The sequence below is a fragment of the Vanellus vanellus genome (genome assembly GCF_965231255.1).
Source record: "Vanellus vanellus genome assembly, chromosome: 16".
NCBI classification, from domain to species: domain Eukaryota; kingdom Metazoa; phylum Chordata; class Aves; order Charadriiformes; family Charadriidae; genus Vanellus; species Vanellus vanellus.
The window spans coordinates 8932617-8953749 of NC_138921.1; the positions used below are offsets into that span (position 1 = coordinate 8932617).

The 21133-nt window shown below is 44.0% G+C and overlaps 1 protein-coding gene across 1 annotated transcript in view; it reads right to left on the minus strand.

The window, feature by feature from the left end:
- The window catches only part of FBRSL1 (fibrosin like 1), a 547710-nt gene that overhangs the window by 285085 nt on the left and 241492 nt on the right, over positions 1 to 21133 (minus strand). The window contains exons 3-4 of the mRNA XM_082491594.1: positions 18413 to 18514; positions 7831 to 7866 (exon numbers count right to left, since the gene is read on the minus strand). Of these exons, the coding sequence (XP_082347720.1) occupies positions 7831 to 7866; positions 18413 to 18514 (138 nt within the window). The remainder of the gene's footprint in view (positions 1 to 7830; positions 7867 to 18412; positions 18515 to 21133) is intronic.

The following is a 21133-nucleotide window of genomic DNA, read 5'->3' on the forward strand; positions in this document are numbered from 1 at the left end:
GTTCTCCAATGCCAATAACACCCACAAAGTTGACGCACTCGATCCCTTTTCCACGTTCACCTACTATTGAGGCCAATAAAACAGGTTGTTCGTCTTTTATTTCTACAACAGCAGTCTGAGTTAGTGGCGTTGTTATTTCCTCTGCTGCTCCCCTTACACTCCGTGGTTTTGGGTGCAGGTTTCTGCAAGGGCATAATGAGATATGAAATAAAACAAGAGAGCGTGAACCCCTGTTCCCCCGCCCTGTGAACTTCCTCTGAGGAACCTACCGCAGCACCCAGCACAACAAAACACCAGCGCGCTCCGGCAGCCCTCAGAAATGGGGTATTTTAACCCCTTCTCTAGTTATAGAGCCCTAGCACTGCCAATTCTCACGGCACAAGACTATTAGAGAATGAAAGAAAAATCAAAAGGAAATCCCCCAAGAGGCCCCGCACTTAACCCCTGTTCACTTTGCTCATCAGGTAAGTAGCCCTGATTCCAATCAACCGTCTGTTTTAATCATCTTTTTGTTGGTTTTGGTAAAGGCAAGGGAAAGAAAGTTAAAACAAGGCAATGGATTGTAAGGAAAGAGAGCCATGAGAGCAAATAACAATGTGGAAACAGCTGAGACAGAAGCAAATACCTTGCCCTATTACACAAAGAAAGCTACAGCATATATATGACACAACTGCCTCAGGACAGTCTTAATCAAAAAGGTCCAGAAATAAAGACCAGATATTCTCAAAATCCTTTGCCTTTCCTCTTCAGCAGGATGTAATCCTTTCCAGGCTGGTGAATTCAAGATGGATTTAGGACAACTCTTCATTTTAGCATGCAAGACCAGTGACAGCGAGGTTATCCCATCCCAAAAGCCAAAGAGCACTGGGAATTTCAGGGAATGCATCTGTATAACAATAGTTTCTAGTCAGATTAGAGCCCTGTTCCTCCCCACCGCCCCGAGCCGAGCGGAGGGCAGCGGCAGGGGAGATTAAAAACGTGGTCAAAACTCACATAGAAGTCATGTGCCCCATGCCTCACGGGGCTCGCAAGGGCTCGTGGCGTCAGCTGGCTGCGCTTGCCCTGCAGCTGGGGGGTTTATGGAAACCAGCATCATCCCGTCCCGCTCCAGGCCACAGGGACAAAGGGCACGGCTGCGCCGGGAGCCTCCCCGGCAGCCCCTCTGCCAGGGCCACCGCTTCGGGCAGACTGACAGTCAGCCAGAGAGGGCTCTTTGTGCTTACTTATGGCTGTGGAGATGAGTGAAAATTTATAGGACTTTTCATCCTAATTAAAAGCAGAGGTCATCTAAGAAGAAACAGACTTTCAGAAAAGGGAACTTCTAAAGGAAAATGTGCTGTAAGGAAGTTCATGGTCTTCAGTATTTGTGAAGCTGAAGTATGCAGTTTATTTATGTTGGTACTTCTGCTTACGCTTTTCATGGGACATTTCAAAAACCCTCAAGAGCTCCCACGGATCTGGAATAATACATGTCCAGCATATCAAGAGCATTTGAGCTGAGGGGTTATGGGGCAGCCGCCGGAGTCAAGGGGCCAGCTCCTGGGCTGGCTTACAGCAACCTGCCTCCATCCCGCACGGCCCTCAGAGCAAACAAACCCTTTATTTACTCAGGGAGCTCAGCTTGTCCAGGTTAATTCAAACATGGGGATAGCTCTTGTAAAGCGAGGCTATTTAGGAACACGTGAAAAGAAAACCAGCAGTAGTTGAATGCCTTGGACTGACAGCCCCCATTACATTCCCAGCTCTCTAAAATTCCTGCTGTCTTAGAGGGAGAACTCCTTTCACAATTACGTTTTTATTACTTATTATTTTTTTCTATTTTTTTTTAATCCTTTGTGCTGTCATTGCTCTTACAGGCCACATCACTTTATTATAGACCCTTTTTCTTTTCTCTTTCTAGCTGAGTATGTCTTCAAAGAAGACAGAGTATTGCTCTACCTGAAGAGGACCTATCTGCCACTCTTTTTCTTGTCCAGAAGAAAAAGACAATTATAGTCCCTCTTTTATACTTGGCATCATGGCAAAACAAGATTGATACTTAGTTTGGAATTATTACTCCCCTATTCATAAATCTTGTCCAGAAAGTCTTGCTCATGTTGCCAGCCCACAGGCACACTATTGTGGGAAATACAGATTAAATTCACTTTTATCATTTAACTTTGGCTCCAGCTCAAGGAGTTTTAGATTCATAACAACAGCCCTGTTTCCAGTATTGATTTTTGGCAAGGAAAAATGCTAATTTATCAGAGGTCCTAAAATACAATGAATTTTCCAGCCCAGCTAAGAAATGCTACCTACCTACAGAGGAGAGATTTTTCACTAATGTATGACAGATCAGCAGGTGGAGAAACCCCATTAGTTACAATTCAAGTTTGCCTCTGGTCACTGAGCATACTTCCACACCCGTGAGCACACACTCAAGAATTCCCAACCAGAGCCATATGCTTCATAGGAATAATTTTGTTGATCTTTATGTAGAAATTTCTCCTTCTCAGGACACCAGTTTCCCCCCGGCAATCTCAAAGATGGCAAGGTATATAATCATCACCTGGCGTCCCGGGCCATGCTCCACGTAGGAAGTAGTACTGAGTTGAGCTCTGTACAGAAAAGATGCTGTTGAAGGTGCTTTTCCAAGTTTGACAATTCAGTCCCCAGCCTAAGAGCACAAGAGCATCCTTGAAGCACAGAACAGAGCAGGGGAATGCTGCTGGCGTGATCTTCAGCAAGCTTCTGTAACCATTACACTGAACCAGTGAACCTGCCTGTGCACGCGCTGAGGATTTCTGGCGTGGGAACAGCCTCCTTAGCAGGGACCATCTGTTTCAGGGTTTCACAGAACTGCATTGAGCTGGCACAAACCTAAAACAGGCCATGAAAAGAACTCTGCAGGGCATACGAGGGTATATAAACCTGCAAAGAGTCAACAGTTCCTAGGGTGATGATTATCTAGCCGCTTTGCAGTCATTCCTATCTGCCCTCCTTCCCACTGAGCCCGTTGCGCTGGACACTACCTCTGTGCTGTAGATGGGGCGAATTACAGCTCAGTACCTGCAGTCTTGGCAGGTCTGCCCACAGGTAGGACCTAAAAAGATTTGAGTGGGGCAGGGTGCTCATGGGCAGGTGTGTTGGGCGACAACCACAACAACTGCACAGCACAGGAGAGGAGTCCTAGAAGCTTCTAAAGATCTTTACTAGCAACTAGAAAGCCAGTTCCAAAACCCAACAATATAATTTGAGAGAAACAGTCAGGAAGGAGCGGACTGCGGTACAGGCAGATGGTGCAGCAGGGTTCAGGGTGCTCAAAGCCTACCCAAGCGCTTGCCTGTATACTACCTCCGGTTCCAGCTTCATCGGGATAATCATTCTCAGGCTATGTCACCAAGTCGAAGGAAAGAAGGTTGCAGACAGCACTGGGCTGACTCTGGATGACCCAAGTGTCTCTGCAAGCCTTATGGTGTTTTGCACGTTCCTTTCTATCCACGAGCTGCAGTCTAAGTTATCTGAGACACTGGTTTCCGGCGCTCAACAAGGAAGATGTAAAATCAACAGAATTTGATGAACTGCCAGGGATTTGACTAGGCTGCAAAGACTTTGATATTTTACAGAACCTCAGAATAAAAATCAGCTGCCGCTGTTGCCAAGTGTATGTTACTGTTTTTATTTAAAAAAAAAAAATCTTCCAAGAACAAATAAAACCAAACAAAGACATCTCCTCCTGCTGTACTTTTGTTCCAAGGTACACTCAGACAGGTTGGTTCACCGGCTATCCATGTGCCATATGCTTTCAAAGTTTATTCTTTTATTCACTCCCACATTTTAGCCCCTTCCATTTCAGAAGAGGAACAGCTGCACAGATGCTCTATAAATAAACTACATAATTTATTGGAAGAGGTTTTTTGTTTATTTTATTAAGCTACCACATATTCCCAGTCCTATCCTCTTCCGTGCTCTCTACAAAACTGAGTCAAGTTCAACTGCAGCTTGGGTTTGTCTATACGATATGCTCAACCTTATAAACACCTCCGACTTTTTAGTCATTAATAACAAACTGCACATACTGATTTTAAGCTTTTTGTAACTACTTTCTAACTATGTTAGGCCCTAAATGGACTTAACTATGAGAAATAAATTTGAAAAATGGTCCACAGAATGGATATATATCGGTGATATATAGAAACCTCAACATATAGCTAATTCTCTGCGTATTTTTTAACAAATCAGTGCATTTTCAGGTAGACAGGCCTCTCATCCTGTTACCAAAAAGAAAATCTGTTTTGTCTGCTCAGAGGACAGACAGACCTTTCTGACTAAAATCACTAATCTCGTTTGTGTGTGCAGGAAGCGTGACAAATGGCTGGAGTAGTTTATCACACGTCTGTAACCATCAAGTCATAAAGGGAATAAGATATTAACCTCCATAAACAAACTAGCATTCTATTTCTCAGCACAGCGGAAGTATACATTTAATAAGATAAGGATATGAAACACATGCTGCTGATGAGATAAGGAGCTTGCAGAAACAGTACAGACAGAGATATGTCTCATGTTATCCAAGTAAAAGTAAACACCATTCAAGACTTTATTTTGGGAAACAGATTTTTAAGAAATTTTGTCTGCGATATCTACAGATAGACTGTGAAACTATAGGCCAAGTCACTGTTAATGCTATCTTTGAGGCTACAATTTTCACGTGTAGAAATTAAATCTAGGTGCAGTTGAAGTTAACAAGAGGTTATTTGGTAACCTCAATGCGACCAGAATTTCACAGAGTTATTTTAAGTCCCTTATTTAGACACTTAATGCTCCATGGGAAGCTTGAAGTCAATGAAGTTGTTGGAATATTCAACACTCAGGAGTTATTACTTAGACACTTGCATTTCGTTTTCTTAACTCTAGCTCCAGAGTCCGTACCTCAAATACGAGCGGTTTGCTGAGGTTTTCAACGTTAGCCTCCTCTGACCGCACAGACAGGCCTCGCTTGCTTTCTCTCTGCGGCCCAGCTGGGTGAGCGGAAACTTGGCTTGAGATTTTTCATACAAGATGACTACTACAGGTTTTAAGTCCTCTTTTTGCAAATGCACGTTTCCTTAAAATGTGCATTTTCTACAAATGTTTCTGAAAGCAAGTATCTCTGCAAGGACAGCTGAAGCAACTGAATGGTGAAGCATGCAGATTCGAAACGAGCTAATTAAAAATGAACACGCACAAAATGGTTTGTGGTATTTAAACAGCTGCTTATGAAACCCAGTACAAGAACTTCACCGAGTAACGATATATATCATCATTCTGCAAGTGACAGTCTTCCACACCACAAGCCGTGCACAGATATCAGGAGGAACACTCAATACAAGAACGGTGTCTCCATTGTGCCTCCTGCTAGCACTATTTTTTAATGTGCTTTCACCATGTCTGGCAAACAACCCATTTGATGTAAACAGGGGCAGAGCCAAAACACTGACTTGGTGTTTCATATACTGATGCTTTCATGAGAAAATGAAAACCGTTACAAGATATTATGGACAACCCCTGGTTTGGGGCCAGTTGTCTTGAACTGGTGGTTTGAACATCTCTCTGCCACCTGGGAGAATCGGCTTCCAACGCAGGTTTGGGCCAGCGAGGTCTGGCAGTCCTGGAAGTGATAGTCTCTGCCTTATGCTAAATCAATTTAGAGCAGCATTGGAGTCTTAAGGGAAACGGTCAGCCTCAACAGCTGGTACATGGTGAGGCAGAAGGCAGCTTAATAGGGGAAAATGACAAGCCATAAGGAAAAGCAACCCCAGCTCACACTACTCATGATCTCAAACTACTGCCTTGGCATGCAGAAAGCTCTTACCTCCCTTGAGAAGTTATGGGTTGGCTAAATAAGAGAACCTTGTCCCCACACATGCACAAAGGAGGAGCTAGAAATTTTCTCAAACTCATTTCTCTGAGAGACAAAAGTAAATATCTTATCAGCCAGCAATGGAGGAAAACAGTCCTATGATTTATTGGCCTTGAGACTCTAAAAAGAATTCTTTGGCCTTTTTCCATTAAGATTTCACAACCTATGTTATAGCCAGTGGGAAATCGTTTAATTCCCAAACCATGCCCTCAGTCGTAAAATCTGTGAAGATGATTCATTATTATTTATGTGGTGCCACAGGCATGCATGGCATTTTATGGACAAAAAGAAGATACAGCATCTGCCTTTAGAAGCTTAGGTGAATCCAGCTGTTCATGTGTACGGGAAGCAGCGCTCAACTGCTCCTAGAGCAAACATTCCTCATCACTCAATGAATTAAGTAATGATACTCACCTGGGATGCAGGAAAGATTTAGATAGGAGGATACTTAGGAGACGTGTCCTTACTGTCTAAAATTTGTGACATTATTTCATTAAAACCGTAAGAGTTTTCCAGTCATATGTTATTTTGTAATGGCTTTATGATTAAAATGTACTTAGTCTTGTATTATGAATTTCCGATAATATGTATGACAGCATGCGACAGCGTCGCTATGAAATCAGACCATAAATTTTGCACTGCCTAGCATTTTTCTCTGTGCGCACAGCACTGGGTAGGAGCTCACAAGTTCCATCATGCAACTCTAAATATACAACATAAATTATTGAAAGAAAATAATTTATGTGATTATCGCAAAAAAAAAATGCGTACCAGTTCTCCACATCAACTTCCTGAAGTATATAAAATCCACCCTTGGCCTGGTCTGAAAAAGTGAGCGGTTATAGCTTGTGGTAACAAGAAACAGAGTTTGGGACCATTCACCTAGAAGGCAAAACTTTATCATGGCAGAGGTCGTGAAAACAGCAATTATTGTCAATAAGCGGAGGCAGGAGTTGTTAGCCGGACTGAGACATTCTCATTCAGATTTGCATACAAGATTAGCACGGGCCTTCAGCCACAACCTTTGCACTAGCAACGAGGGTACACGTGACTTACGGGCTGAACAACCAGCGTATCGTAACAGATATCTACACACCATACATTTGTTATGAGAGTCAGATATAATGCGATTCCAGGAATTTTCATGTTGACATTGCTAAGCCACTCACACCCTCTCCTATTTCCTTATTAATAAATACAATAAGGTCTGTGTGCCTGCCTTTTTGGACAGCTGAGCAGCGAAGGTACCCAAAATAAACAAATAATTATACCACCTCTACGTGAAGAAATGTCATTATTGCACACACAAATAAGGTACATGTGAACAGAAACGGTCAATTAAACATCACTGTTACATTGCACACCCATGCAGACGTGTCCTGGCCCTGTAACACCAGCCCCAGAACACTGGTACCTATGGCGCTCCTGTGAAGAAAAGACCAGCAACAGCCTCCTCTGAAAACAAGGGAGCTCGCTTTATAACTCAGAGCTTGTAAAGAGAATATTGGCTTTTTTTTTTTGTTCACACTGGTGAGGGTCACAATTCTTCATAAAATGGACTAATTTTGTCTTTGATTCTTGTATTTAACACACAAATGAAAACCTATGCGGGGAAGGGAGGAGAGGAGGGAAGGCTCTCCCACCAGTGTTGGAAACTCTCCCCACTCCCATCTTTTGATTCTCAGGAGGTGACTATCTAGCTGAAAACCAGTATAAAACAACCCCCCCCCCCTCCCTACAAGTGTAACATTAAATGGGAGAAGCCCCCAGACTCTTACTGCGCTCTCACACGTCAGGGCTGTCCCCTGCCAAGTGCGTGACAGTCCTCTACTCTAACCCTAATTTTTATGTTCTGCATTTCTTTCATGTCAGTGGATATGCAATAGGTAGTGTAAACCTCTGCAATCAACATCAACAGAAGTGAAAGAATTAGCTGTAAAATGACTTACGGAGTAGCCTCTTCCTGAAAGCGATTGAGCAGAACTCTGTGGGAGGAAACAATATGCCACAGTAAGTAATGCAAGAGATTCTGTGTAATGTAAGATAAGAATCATTTTGCGATTCCCTCCCCCAGCCCAGTATTCCTTAGGGGAAACCTTCACAACCAGAGTGCCTCAAATGATCTTCTGACATTCTGCGTGCTGCCACAGGAGTAACAGCAAAAGAGCATTTCCAGGTGAGGGCTCCGGGGCTGTTTCAGACAAGGCTTTCCGAAGCTAGAGCAGGGCTTGGACAGCACCTCCCAACTAAGGTAAAAGCCCTCAGCGTGGGAGACTTCTTTGGAGCACCAGAGTATGCACTTTGAACTGTCCCTCTTCAGTAGGTAATGGCGGTTTCCAAGGAACAGCCCACGTGTCTAAGGACGCTCTTCTGAATCAGGGCTGCACATTTTGCCTCATCAACTCCAACTTTCAATCATGTAACCATATATCCCACTTTCCATTCCCCTCTATGAATTGGTGAGCCTCCAGCCTTCACGCCGCAGTGTTACCATATGACAACTCTATCTGAAACAACAATAGCAGAAAAGCACTAATTTATCATCTCTCAGAGCTTTAATAAGCATTCTGTCCCTTTTGAATAAGTTAAATTACATTGTTTACTCCTGCTCTTCATTTCAGCTCCTCCTGCTCCTTTCTCTACCACATCCTTACCTCTTTCACACGCTGCCAAATCATTTGGTTCTTTTCCTTTTCATTACACGATCTCCAGTCACTTGGATCCCTTTCCCATCTCTACGACCCAAGACTGTCGAGCTGCTGGTTTTTGCTGGCAGTAGCTTTTTCCAAGCAGCTAAATGAATTCCACCTTTATCTCCAGCTGCTGCTATATGCCTTCTTTCCAGAAATTGAAAAGAAGCCGGCGACAGTGGTGGTGTATGACACCACATGACCCAGCAAGTACTCTGCAGGCCAATTTCCAAGTGTGATTTATAATCATGATGCCCTCGCTACGTGATTTTATTAAACAGGATTCAGAGAGTCTTAGCATTCCTGTTTCCAAGACTGATGCTCTAGTGGGTACCAAAGCCTGAACAAAAATACCAAGTTGTCGCAGGCTGACCTTGAGGATTATTTGTCTTTTTGCAGCAGCGCCAAGAGTTACTGTGTTACTAAATCACCACAACAGCACAATAACCCCAAAGAGATTGATGCGAACCGATTGCAGGCTACTACAAATACTTGTAATTATCCACCAGTAAGATAACAGTTCCTTTGTACTACCAGTTTGCAAACCTTTGGATCAGAAGATACCTAGACACACGCAGAAAACCCTTTCCAGACTCCTGCACTCAACGGAAGACTCGATTCTCTTGATGCTCTGCCCGTGCATGCTCTGCGCCACCATCTTGCAACTGCCCGAGACACCAGAGAAGCAATTTGCCAGCCAAGCGCCCAGGGAGGAAAGTTTCCAAAGCAAAGAAGAGACAACAGCAATGCCCTACAGCTAAGTGAGCGTGCTGCTGGAGGACGGAGGGCTCCCCATCAACCCTCTCGCCAGCTGGCACGGGTACCAGGGTGCCAGACGAAAGGAAAGCCATGGCACAGCTCTTCCCAGGTCTTAGACACAGGTCTGCAGCCAGCGTGTGACTGGGTGCCCGTCCCCATCCCCATCCCTGGCGCGCAATGCCTGCACCTCTGTCCTGCTGCAGCTCAGGAGACCTCTGTTCTGCAGGAAAAGGACAGGTTTCACAGGGGAGTCTGAGATAGCAGTAACAAACTGCTAACAGCGTTTCACTTTCCGCCTTTTACATATTGCACATCAATTTGGCCTCCACCTTCAAATGCTACAAAAAATTAGAGTTATTTATAAACCTCTTTAATGTAAACTGCCCAGATACAAAGCTACAGAATAGTGAAATGAAGGGCAGTAGCATTTATCTGGTTGGTTTTTTTTGAGAAACCTATCCCTCCCTCTAAGCACTTTAAAAAAAAACAAACCCAAATAACTCATAGAACTCAGCCTTGTATAGAAAAAAGGTTAACAACAATATTCTGCTATCTACATAAGTATGTTGAACAGCTGAACACAGTTATCTGTTTTGACACTTTGGACAGCTTGATCAGGCAGTTCACCTAAAGCACACACAGAAATGAGGAGAGGGCAAATTACCTGCTTGGAGAGGCAGGAGGAGGAAAGGAGAAAGGGTGGCAGTTCTTACTCCCATCAACTTAGATTTAACAAAGATTGACAAGGTCTAACAAATTGGAAATAATAATCAAAAACAGAAACAAGAGGTTTCATTAGAAGCTTCTCTCTAGGGAAACAGCCTCTCAGAGCATTTTCACTTTAACAGTTCTTTTCAATCTTTGAGGCTTGTGCACGCCCAAAATATTTTCCCAGGATGGAGCAGACCCTTGGACAAGAAACTCAAACATGCTAACAACAGACCTGCTTTTCTTAGATAACTTTCAGGCATCCCAAGCTGTCCAAGAACCCTAGGAATCTGCAGACCACTGATTTAAAACCACTGAGTAGAAAACAATAAAACCAGTTGCTGAATAAAGTGTTACATCAGAAATAATTAAAACTGAATGGCAATTTACTCTGGCATTTTTCACATCTAAGAACTTCTTTCTCCCTTACAAGTTTTATCATTACATTTCCTGGAAATCAGGGGGTAAAAAGGGTGTTGTGTCCCCCCTCAGAATTTTTATCGCGTGTATAAAGTTTGTAACTAGTGAATACTTTGGATGCAACTCAAAATCCTTTCCAACAATTAGGCTTATGCACAGCCATGTTCCACACTCTCCAGAGCTGTTTGCATGCATTTTTCTGCACATCTAACAAACCGCTATTGCTTTCTTGGTTAGCTGAGAACACTGCGGGCTCTTTAGGAGGATCCATACCAAACAGGCACATGTAGAAACTTTGAAAGCCCCAACTAATAGCAGTTACGAGTGCCAGAGCAGAACAGTTTGCATACAACTGTGATGGATGTTCCTAAAGAAAAAAAATCTTTGGGGGTTGATACAAACATAGCTCAGTCCATATGTTTCTCTATCAAGATCAAATAATGAGAAAAGTAATCAATAGTGGCTGCAAATATAAGAAATGTTAGTGGAAGTTTAACCTGGCACCTACCCAAAGTTGAAGAAATCTCCTTTGACTATGAATGAGTGAGTGCTTGTCTGGCAAGAGCAGTTACTGGGGCAAGTCTTCAGCTGGAATGACTTACAACAGCTCTTACCTACAGGACAGGAGCACTTACACAGAGGGCCATCATGAAATTCTTACTCTTAGACTGGTCTCTTTGCTATCTTGATCAATTTTCTCCTTGTCTGAAGGCACCTCAAGCAGCAGGGTACGACGGTCACAGCTAGCCACATTCATGTTAGTGCTGCACCGACCAGCACAGCACCTGCCTGGTAGCTTTGGTTCACCCAGGACCAAAACCCAAACCAGCTCCGACTGCTCCAACCCACGCACCCAAGCAGGCTCAGTTTTGGCCTTCAGCACTGTCTGAAGAAATCACCACAGCCAGGAAAGATGCAGCCAAACACGCAATTCAAGGACAGAGGACTGTGACCCCACCTGGACAACCCTCTGCAGCCAGACACAGGAATGGCTGTCACCTCTCCCCTTTCCAAAAGCCTTCACGTCTGCAAAACCCAACCCTGCAGAAGAAGCGGGAGACGGGGAGAGCGACGTGCCCACACAACCCAAGTGCTGCCTGCCCAGAGCAGGCAGGGCCAGTGGGCACGGGGTCTGCCAGCCCTCCGGCACCACTGCCGCGGCGGATGCAGCCGTGCCGAGCTCGCGGAGGCCGGTCCCCGCGGCTGCGGCTGCCACGTGAATCAACCCCGAGCAAAGCCCTGGGGAGGGCAGAGGCCCTCTCTGCCTGGCCTGAGCACCCGCTTCTGTGCCTCTCACGCCTCTTTCAGCGCTGCCTGGAATACCCTGGGCTTCTAAGGGAGGCTGTTACTAGTTAGGGGCAAAATGAGTGTGGTCTGTGCATTTTATGACGCATAAGTGGAACTACAGTGCTAGATGGCATTTGTGCATAAAGATAAATGGCTTATAATATTTTGCAGATGATGTGCTCTTTTACAACTAAAGATTTTTGGTTCCTTTTAAGCCCAAGGTTAAAAACAAAACCAGACAGCACAGACAAGACATTTCAGTTATGTCACAGAGTGAATTATTTCTGCCCTGGGATAGCTCTCGTGTTAATTACACTGGATATAAAAAAAAAATACACCTTTCTGGCAGTAAAGACGAAAATCTTACTGTTGAAAGACTCTGCTATCCCCCCACCGATGTCCTTGAGAGTTTGAGTTACGCTGCAATCTGCAATTGTATTTAAAGGATTCCTTCCTTTACTCTTGATAAACACTGCCATTGCAATTTAGAAAAGAGAATTATGACAAAATCTCACCAGTAATCTTCAGCGAGTTTTCCAAGATTGTCTATAAATTAACAGGAAAAGTTATTTCCCTTGTATAAATAAAAGCATGGCCTTCCACTGTTCTCACAATGCAAAAGAAATCAAGACACCTTCTGTTCAGTTTCTTAAAGCCATTGGGGTTTAGTTACTGAACGAGAAAGACAGTAGGAAGGGCTTTAAAATCCAGTAATAATTAAGGTAACAGGACACCAAAAGCCAATTCCCCACTCTCAATAGGTCAGGCAGGTCTCAACTTGGATCTTTTGTATTCTTGATATGTGAACTAACCATAGGGGGATTAGATAAAAGCAGGTGATGGTAGTATGACCACAAAATTAACTCTCGGCTTTGGTCTTCACTTCCCTCTTCTTTGGCTAAAAGAACTAAATTAACATATTCCAGAAACGTCAAGAGTTGATTCCAGCTTTTCTGAAATGTGTCACTTTTGTTGGCTGAAACCAAAAGTATGTCAGGTACCTCTAAGTCAGCTGTCGAAATAGGCGTTGGGGGCAAATAGCTATTCCAGTGTGCGCAAAGGACAGTCCCCAAAAAGAGCCTCCTAGCACTATTATTAACATCACCTCCATGTTAGTGTGGAAACTGAGGCAGAGAAAGACTTAGAGGTGCTCAGTGTCACCCAAGGAGTCCCCAGCAGAGCAGAGAGCTGAGGGAGACTTCCCAGCTCCCATTTAGTGCCTGATCTTGCCCTGCTGAATCACAGGCTCAAAATTCTCATACGGCCCACTGCCGCAACCTGATTTGGTTGATTAGCACTCAGCAGAGTTAATCAATAATATGGAGAGAACTAATTTTTAAATATATTTTTTTATAGCATTCATTCAGGATAAAAACTCACCTCAGCTGCACCTGTCTTCCACTATTTGTTGGTTACCCCAATTCGGCAGTCAGACAGGACGGAGGCACACGGAAGCATGCATGTTTACCTGTCCACTTGGTCATTTATAGAATATTCAACAACAGGATATTGGTTCAGCTTTGAATACTGGAAAAATCTAGTATTTGCTTTCCGAGAAAGCCCTTTACAAAACTCAACTGTCTTGGGATGAGAGGGGTAAGTAGGGAGGGACGGCAAAAAGGGCCAAGAGCAGAAGATATCCCAGACCGTAACACAGAGCGTCTTAACACAACTAATTCACATAGTCACATTCCTGTCTGTGAATACAATGAGTTCAATTGACGTGGCAAAGGTCACAGAGTGCACCTGATGTTCACTTAGATTAGAAACCAGGACCTGACAAGATAACCGTAATACATGATGAATGATTTTGGATGTCGTGCAAAACTTGAATGTGTTCCTTCTTTAATGCACTTATTTTATTATATTGGCTAAACAAAGGGGGTTATGCTTGGAAATACTGCAAAACCAGTTCAGTAAGATATAAAACTACACAAGCTCTGCTGTCCCACCGCCACCCTGCCCGGAGCCAAGACCGGGTGTCCCACATGTGCCAAAGTTTGCAAAGTGGATAAATAAGGACCTGTGGTGCTACTGTGGTCCAGTTCTCACTTCAGAGGCTCATTTGATCATGCTCCTGGCGAGGTACTTCAGCCTGAGGCACACGTAACAGACCTGCAGTTTGCATCCTGCTTCTGCTTTAATCCCTTTGCCCCAGGAGGGGAAGCGTGGTACAGAAAGTAGGAGGGAAGGGGGAGAGAGTGCCTGTGATGGCACACAAAGAAAAGCAGATCACAGTGAACTGTTTGAATTAGAAATCACAGAAGTTATTTTGTATTCATCTACCAGAGAGAGAATTTTATATCTAGTCTATACAATATGCTAAACACTTATCAAAGGACATTTAGAGAGAGGAAAATCTCTGCATTTCCTAAAAGACTGCTTTTCATTTATTATGTTTAAAGAAAAACAAACAAACATATGAGGATAGGATGATGGAAAATTAGAAAAGATAGCCTGGGGGATGGGGGATGAGAGGAAAAAGCTCTGAACAACTTAGCGGCAGCACTTGCTGGTTTTATGCACAGCTGAAGTGAATCCCTTGAAAAGGAGAGTTTTGACTCTTAAGTGGCCAGCACCTCTTGCAACATATTTCCTAATCAGTGAGTATTTATGGTCGATATTTTATATTTCCAATTTCCCCCTAAGGGCTCGTGAGAAAGCAGCACACCTGCCAACCTTTTCAGCTGGGCCAATAATTGCCAATTTGCTCTTTGCCTTACTATATCACTCAATTTAGCCCTGGCTGTGCCCTGCATACATCCTCATTCATCTCCGTGCCCCCATGACAATTAGAGTGTTAGCTTCGGCTAACTAGGGCAACTATTCTACTAGGGTTGGAAGACAATTATTAGTCTATTTTCCCATCTTGTGGCAACAAAATTGAGAATCCATGACAATTACATTCAGCAATTCTGCACTCTGCCGCCTGCTCCCCCTCCTTGCCCCCACCTTCCGAATATTTCAAATTATCACAGCTCTACTACCACATTCAAATTTTCCATGTTCACAGGGAGTGAGGCTCCTATTTAAATGATAATGAGGGACGATCCATTCAATTTAGTGAGGGAGAAAATCCATTAAAAAGCAGGCAGTTCTTAAGCTGATGGGTCAAGAAAAAGATAAAACCCTTTTTTTAAAGCCATTATACAAGGCTCTGTGTGGATTTCTGGACTGTTCAGGACATCAGAAAAGATTAGGACAATTATGGAACAGGGGGAAAAACCAAAACAAAATGCCCAAGCCTTCCACTTTTACTTGGGTCAACACAACAAAATAACAATATGGCTTATCGGGCTGTTAATTCTCTGGCAACTTCCAATTACCTCACTGTGAAAGACAGCAGAGGAAAATCCCATTTTGGAAAAAGGTTGTTGACTCGGTGTTGGTTGTAGAAGACCCGAGAGTACGTGTAATAGGGATGTCGGCTTTGTAGTAGATTTTAAGGGAATTTTACATCAATACTGGGAACATAAACAAACGGCAAATTCCCATCCCCTCTCCCCGACACCGCACCATCTGCTGTGCAAACCTGGGCGAAAAGTTCTCTGGTTTTGTGCTCCGAAGTTTCATCATCCCAAGGAAGAGACCAGCCTCAACAAATCAAACCTCTGCAGCCAGAGATGATTTCACTAGATCATAATAAGCATTTTTTTCCCTAATGACCCATAATAATAAATGGCACTCGGTGTAATGTCTGGAAAGATGTACTATACAAGACAGACAATTGCTGTCTTACTATGAAGTTGTAGCACTTTCTCCCCACAGAAGTTTCATTGTGGCAAAGAAGCAGCAAAACGCTCTGGGTTTTGTTGTGGACAGACCGATGGCTCCGTGTGCGTCTGTGCGCAAGACACAATCAATCATTTGCTTCAGTTTTCTTTAGAGTGCAATTATTTCACGACAGACCAGGCCACCTCTTGACTTCATGGTCCATTAGAGACTAATGACATGCATTAATGTAAATAAAGAAGAACATGCTGGCATCCCATTGAACAAGTCACCTCAAGAAACAAATCGCACAGAGGAGCTAAGCTGTTCATAATAGCGCCTTCTAAATGGAGACTGACAATGAAGCTGGAGGGAGGACTCCAGTGCTCCTAAGGTGGCAACGCCGAATGCTATAGCCGACACTTTCAGACCCATATTTCCCACCACACCTGCTGTGTGCCGCCGCACACCTCATTTACTCCATTGTTCGCCCAAGTTAATGGGGAAAGAGATGGGAGGGAAAGGCAGCGTGAAAAACAGTCCTGAAGGCCAAATGCACGAAGAAACAGCAGGAGAGCTACTCGGGGGAGAGCGAGAAACAGCCCGGGTGCCTCCTGCCGCAGCGCATCCGTCTGCAGGACAGGCGGCCACCCCAGCGCGGCCCTGTGCCACAGCCTCCACTGGTAACTGCTAACCGCAAAGAAAACCCGTCCCTGCTTTCCCTGTACGTCCTTACTGCCCTGCGGCTTTTTAATCCTCGGAGCCAGACGTAAGGGGGAGCCTCAGTCCAGCCACACACCATCTATTTAAACACCATGCCAGGAAATACGGCTTCAGAGCTGTACAGGGATCAGGCTGGACAGAAAATCCTGTAGGAATAGACACTTGGCAGTACGTCGTCATCATCTTCTCTCCCCTTCCCTGCTCCCTCTCTACAAAAAGAAAACGTCTGCCGCCTTATTCCTTTGCGCGCAAATGGGGAAAAAATCCAATTGCACCCGCGGGACTTTCTAAGACTTTCTGACAGTCACTAAATAGACTACAGAACATTTACTAGTATGTGAGGAAGTGTTATACGTAATTAAAGCTAAATTGCACTCGTCAAATAACGAACGAAGAGCATTCGGTGATTCATGAACCTTACTTTTCAAACTGTTTAATTACTAATTTGAAAAATTCTCATTTGCAATGGGTCGCCAGGTCACGAGAGCAGCTTCAGCAAAGCTCTGAAGTGTGCCCTGGCCTTCAGGCACTACCCAAATGTCCCCGTCGACTAAAAAGAACGAGTGCCTATTTCCCACAGAGTTTCACTGGCTGCTGAACTAGCTTTGAAGATTTTGCAGGAATTAGGCGCTCAGGCTCAATTCCTGCAGGCTCAGCCTGCAACTTTGGGGGCAAAGGGAAAGGAGGAGAAAAAACTGGAAGTGCATCGGCTTAACAAGAAAAGTCTCCAAGAGCACTTAACGCTTTGACCTAAGCTAATCGCTTAGTCTGAATACGTTATTCCTCTCCCGCAGCCCCACGTTATGGTACAGCAATGCTACCAGGCGCCCCTGCTCACATCCCTGTCAAGAGTGGCCAAGGGAAGGGGAAGGAGAGAATCGCATAAATATATGTATATATAAAATTACAATCATTATTGACTAGTAACACGGTCAAAGGCGCCTCGCAGCAAGGGGATTTGTCCAAAGGGCCCCCCCCCCCCCTCACCGACTTTCCCCACCGCGGCGTGTGGGTTCGCAATCCTGGAAGGAGATCACAGGACATGTTATTTTTCTCTTCCTCCCACTGCGTCGGCTGTTTACAGCGCCCCATTCACACTCCAAACATGTAGAGAGAATTTTCCCCCGTCACATTTTGCTGTCAGAGCTGTCAAGCTGAATCCCGCTTTAATCTGCCAAAAGCACTTTTCTGCTGACATTTTTAATAAATACTTTCAGCTTTTAAACACATTTGTGGGAGCCATTTTTTCCCCTTTTTCTCCCTTCTCCTCCTGTAGAATGGGCTCTGAAAGCCTTAATAGCAAATACATTACACTTATCAAAGGCTTGCCCCCCCCTCTTCCTTTTGCATCCTGAAGCGGAGGTAGTGTTTTCAATTTTAAAGCTAAATTAACTGTCCAATTGAATTTAGCTGGTGTGAGCCGTTTTCTGTGACAGGTTTTAGTTATGAAGCATATTTTACATTAATAGAACTCAACATGAAAACCACTCGCTCTGGGATTTCTGTGGCTTGCCATTGAAATGGCAAATTTAATATTTCAGACATGCTCGTGCCAGCGTTTGATTATTGTTCTTCATTTAAATCTCTCCTAACGGGAAAGGTCCTAATTAGTAAAAAATCATGTTTTAATGAAGGCGAAATGCTAATTGCTAACACAAAAAGCCTTCATATAAAATTATCCCAGCACTGCCATTGATTTCTCGGTGACTCAAAAGCCCATTTGTGTGTTTACACACTAAGGCACCGTTTGCTTTTGTTTTATCATAACATTTCACTCAACGTACCATCGAATTTCCTGAGAGAAACACAGCTTTCCCCCAAAAAACCTTCCCTATCTTGGAGGCAGGAAGCATAAAATTAGATGCACTGACTTTGCACCCAAACTACGTGATTACGTGCAGTAGCTAAACCCAAAGATACTGCAAAAAGCTTTTTAACACAACTTCTTTGAGAAAACAAAACAAAACATCAAGCCATTTTTCCCCGAGGAATAACAATTCCATTTTGTTTTCCCATCTCTGATCTTTCGCTTATCATATTATTTGCACCATGATTATAGTGTTTGCAAGGCAGCTCAACCACTTATGCCATAACACTCAATCATGATATAAAAAAAAAGTTATTACACAGTGACCTCTGGATGCCAACATTTGTTCAGCAAGATTTATGAAAAGCCATGTCAGCAGTGGGAATTGCTGCAATGAAGCGATGCTTTCTCCTGAATGGTACTTACATCACTGAGACGGTCCCTTGAGCTGCTCCGCTGAGAGCTTGTGGCCTCCCTGATGCTGTCTTCCTCGCTATTTCTGCCACTTCTGCTTGTAGGGACCTTCATCTAGAGGGAGAAGAAGGAGGGGGAAAAAGGAGATTTTCAAGCACTGCTCTGCCACCTGTTCCCGAGGTTGCCGACAGTGGTTTAGTTCCACTCCTCCGCCCACGGCACCGTAGAGAGGATGCTTTTGAATGCACGGAGCTTCTCTGAAGTTGTTCTTGACCACCTGCGTCCTTATTCCCTTTCGCTAACGTGCGAGGGAAAGGGGTGCTTTTAGCACTCCTGGGAGCAGACAAATCTGTGCCAAAGTCCTAGGGGCTGACGCGAGAGGGAAGCGGGCAGACAAACCCCCTTCACTCTTTGCTACCAGCAAACCTCAACTGTGACGCTGGTGTGTCAGTACTGCGGCTTGCTGCCGGGCCACTGCTGACCCAACGGCCAGGTCTCCGGTTCCCAGTCCAGAGACGCTTCTCAGGGCCAGCCCCAGTGACTGCACCGAGAGGTCAGTACCAGCGTGACAGCCAGGTGCCTAAATACCGTGACTTATACTGGGCCAAAACAACTTGCTTGAGGATAATGCACAAAATTTGAAGTAGAGCATGATTAACTCCTACAGCCAAGGCTGGTTCTCTAAGCACTAAATCATCCTTCCTCCTTTGCCTGATTTTGTGCTTGTGTTTATACATAACTGAGAGGCACCAATGTTTGAAATCACAGCAACTTTCCTCTTACATCTGCGAAGACTGTTACAGGGGGAGGAGAAGGATAGGATAGATATGTCATTCACAGCTTCATTCCTGGGCTCATTTACTAACAAATTATTCTACTAATTCCCTTGTGAAATATTGGGTGGAAAGAAGTGTTTAATTTATTAATAGGTTCTATTCATATCAGTTTGGTTCCATTTAAATTACGCTATTTAAAATGTCGGCTTGTACAAATTGGTACTTCTAATGGCAATAAAATCCCCTTGTTTCTTTCTGTCCTATTTCATTGCAGTCTCAGTAGCCAGCAGGGTTTGCTCACGGTGCTCTGATATGACCCCAGCGTGCTCAAACAGCCCTGCCGCTGTGGCACAAGGACCCGTGCTCGCTGGGCACACTACCACAACGTGGGCATTGAAACCTGGGACCTAGGAGCACACCGATCACTACACTCCCACGGACCTTTGATATGGCTGCCAGCTAAGTGCCCCACAGTCTATTAATATGTCAATACAATATTCAAGATACAATAAGCAGAACGAGCTCCAGTACTCATCCAGTCTGGAGCGTACAGACCTGCACAGGCTTGTATGGAAGAATACAGAGGAAGTATCACGTTCACGTTCAAGCAACAGTGCATTTCTGGTTAAAAGTCCTCACTCTGCCATGCCTTTGTGCCACCTTACCCCTCATCGATATACTTTCTTCCTCGGGATAAGACTTTTAGACTCAGCCACATCAAAGTACAAGAAATACAAATTTGCTCACGGCCACCTGGTCACACAACCACCGCTCTCTGCATTGGTGTCCTGTCTCCTCCATTGTAAACCACCTTCCCAATATGTTGCCCACCTGCAAACTTTTATCAAGACCCATTTTTCATCTTTGCTCCTATGTCAAAACGTTCAAACAACACAGCAACAAGAGCTAATCCCTGCTGGGATCTGCTAGATGCTTTTCCAACCAACGGTGAGCCTGCACTCGCAACTACCAGCATCAGATATAAAGGCAGGAAATAATCCACTTGAAATTCATCATGTTGAATCCACATTGTCTGTTTCCTTAATAAAAAGGCCAACAGCATCAAGCACAGAAATCTAACTACACTACATTAATACTGTGGCCATTTATCCATCACATTCTTAATTCCACATATAATTAAGTAATTTTTTTTCTAAATACATAAAATGATTGTCATTCACCTATTTCACTCTTATTAGGTCTTTATTAATCGACTATGACTTCAGTTATCCCATTATCTTGGCTAGGACTGATGCCAAGACGATAGGCCAAATGGTAATACCCCATTAATTACAGCCTTTGGAAAACACTGGCACCCAGCTTTCTTCTGTCATCTGGGTCTCCCTACACTTACTCAAAACCCAACTCTACTGGTTCCCAGTCATCAGCCAGCTCTTCTGAAACTCTTGGATGTAAAGTATCCGACCTGCCAATTTCAAAGCTTCCAGACACAGCAGGTGCTTTGTTTCTCCCCGAAACAGGAACCACTCAACTATTACAGGATAGAATTACAATTTCCCTAAATACAGTTCAGAAATACTCATTGAATTCTGTGGCTTTCTGATTTCTGATCCATAATCCTACCTCTCCCACCTAAGAACACATCAAAGCTTGTCAAAATTATTACACTTTTGACCCAAACAACTCCTAAACAGCTGCAAATTAAAAGAAAAATAAATTACACCATTCCATATTCTTTTACCTTCCCACGCGCAAATGTTCACCAGAATTAATTCAGAAGGACTAAACTGCCAGCTGTTTAAAGTTAGCACAGACTCACCCAACCTGTTACCAGACTCCAACCTTTTGCTGTTTTTCTTGAGTTACAGTCAGCTCCCAACACCACCTGGGTTTTTTTCCTCCGAATTTCATTAAAGGAAAACTACACCTACACCCACGGTAACAAATTGAGACAATTTGACCTGACGAGGTCTTGCACGGGCAAGCAAATTAGAAG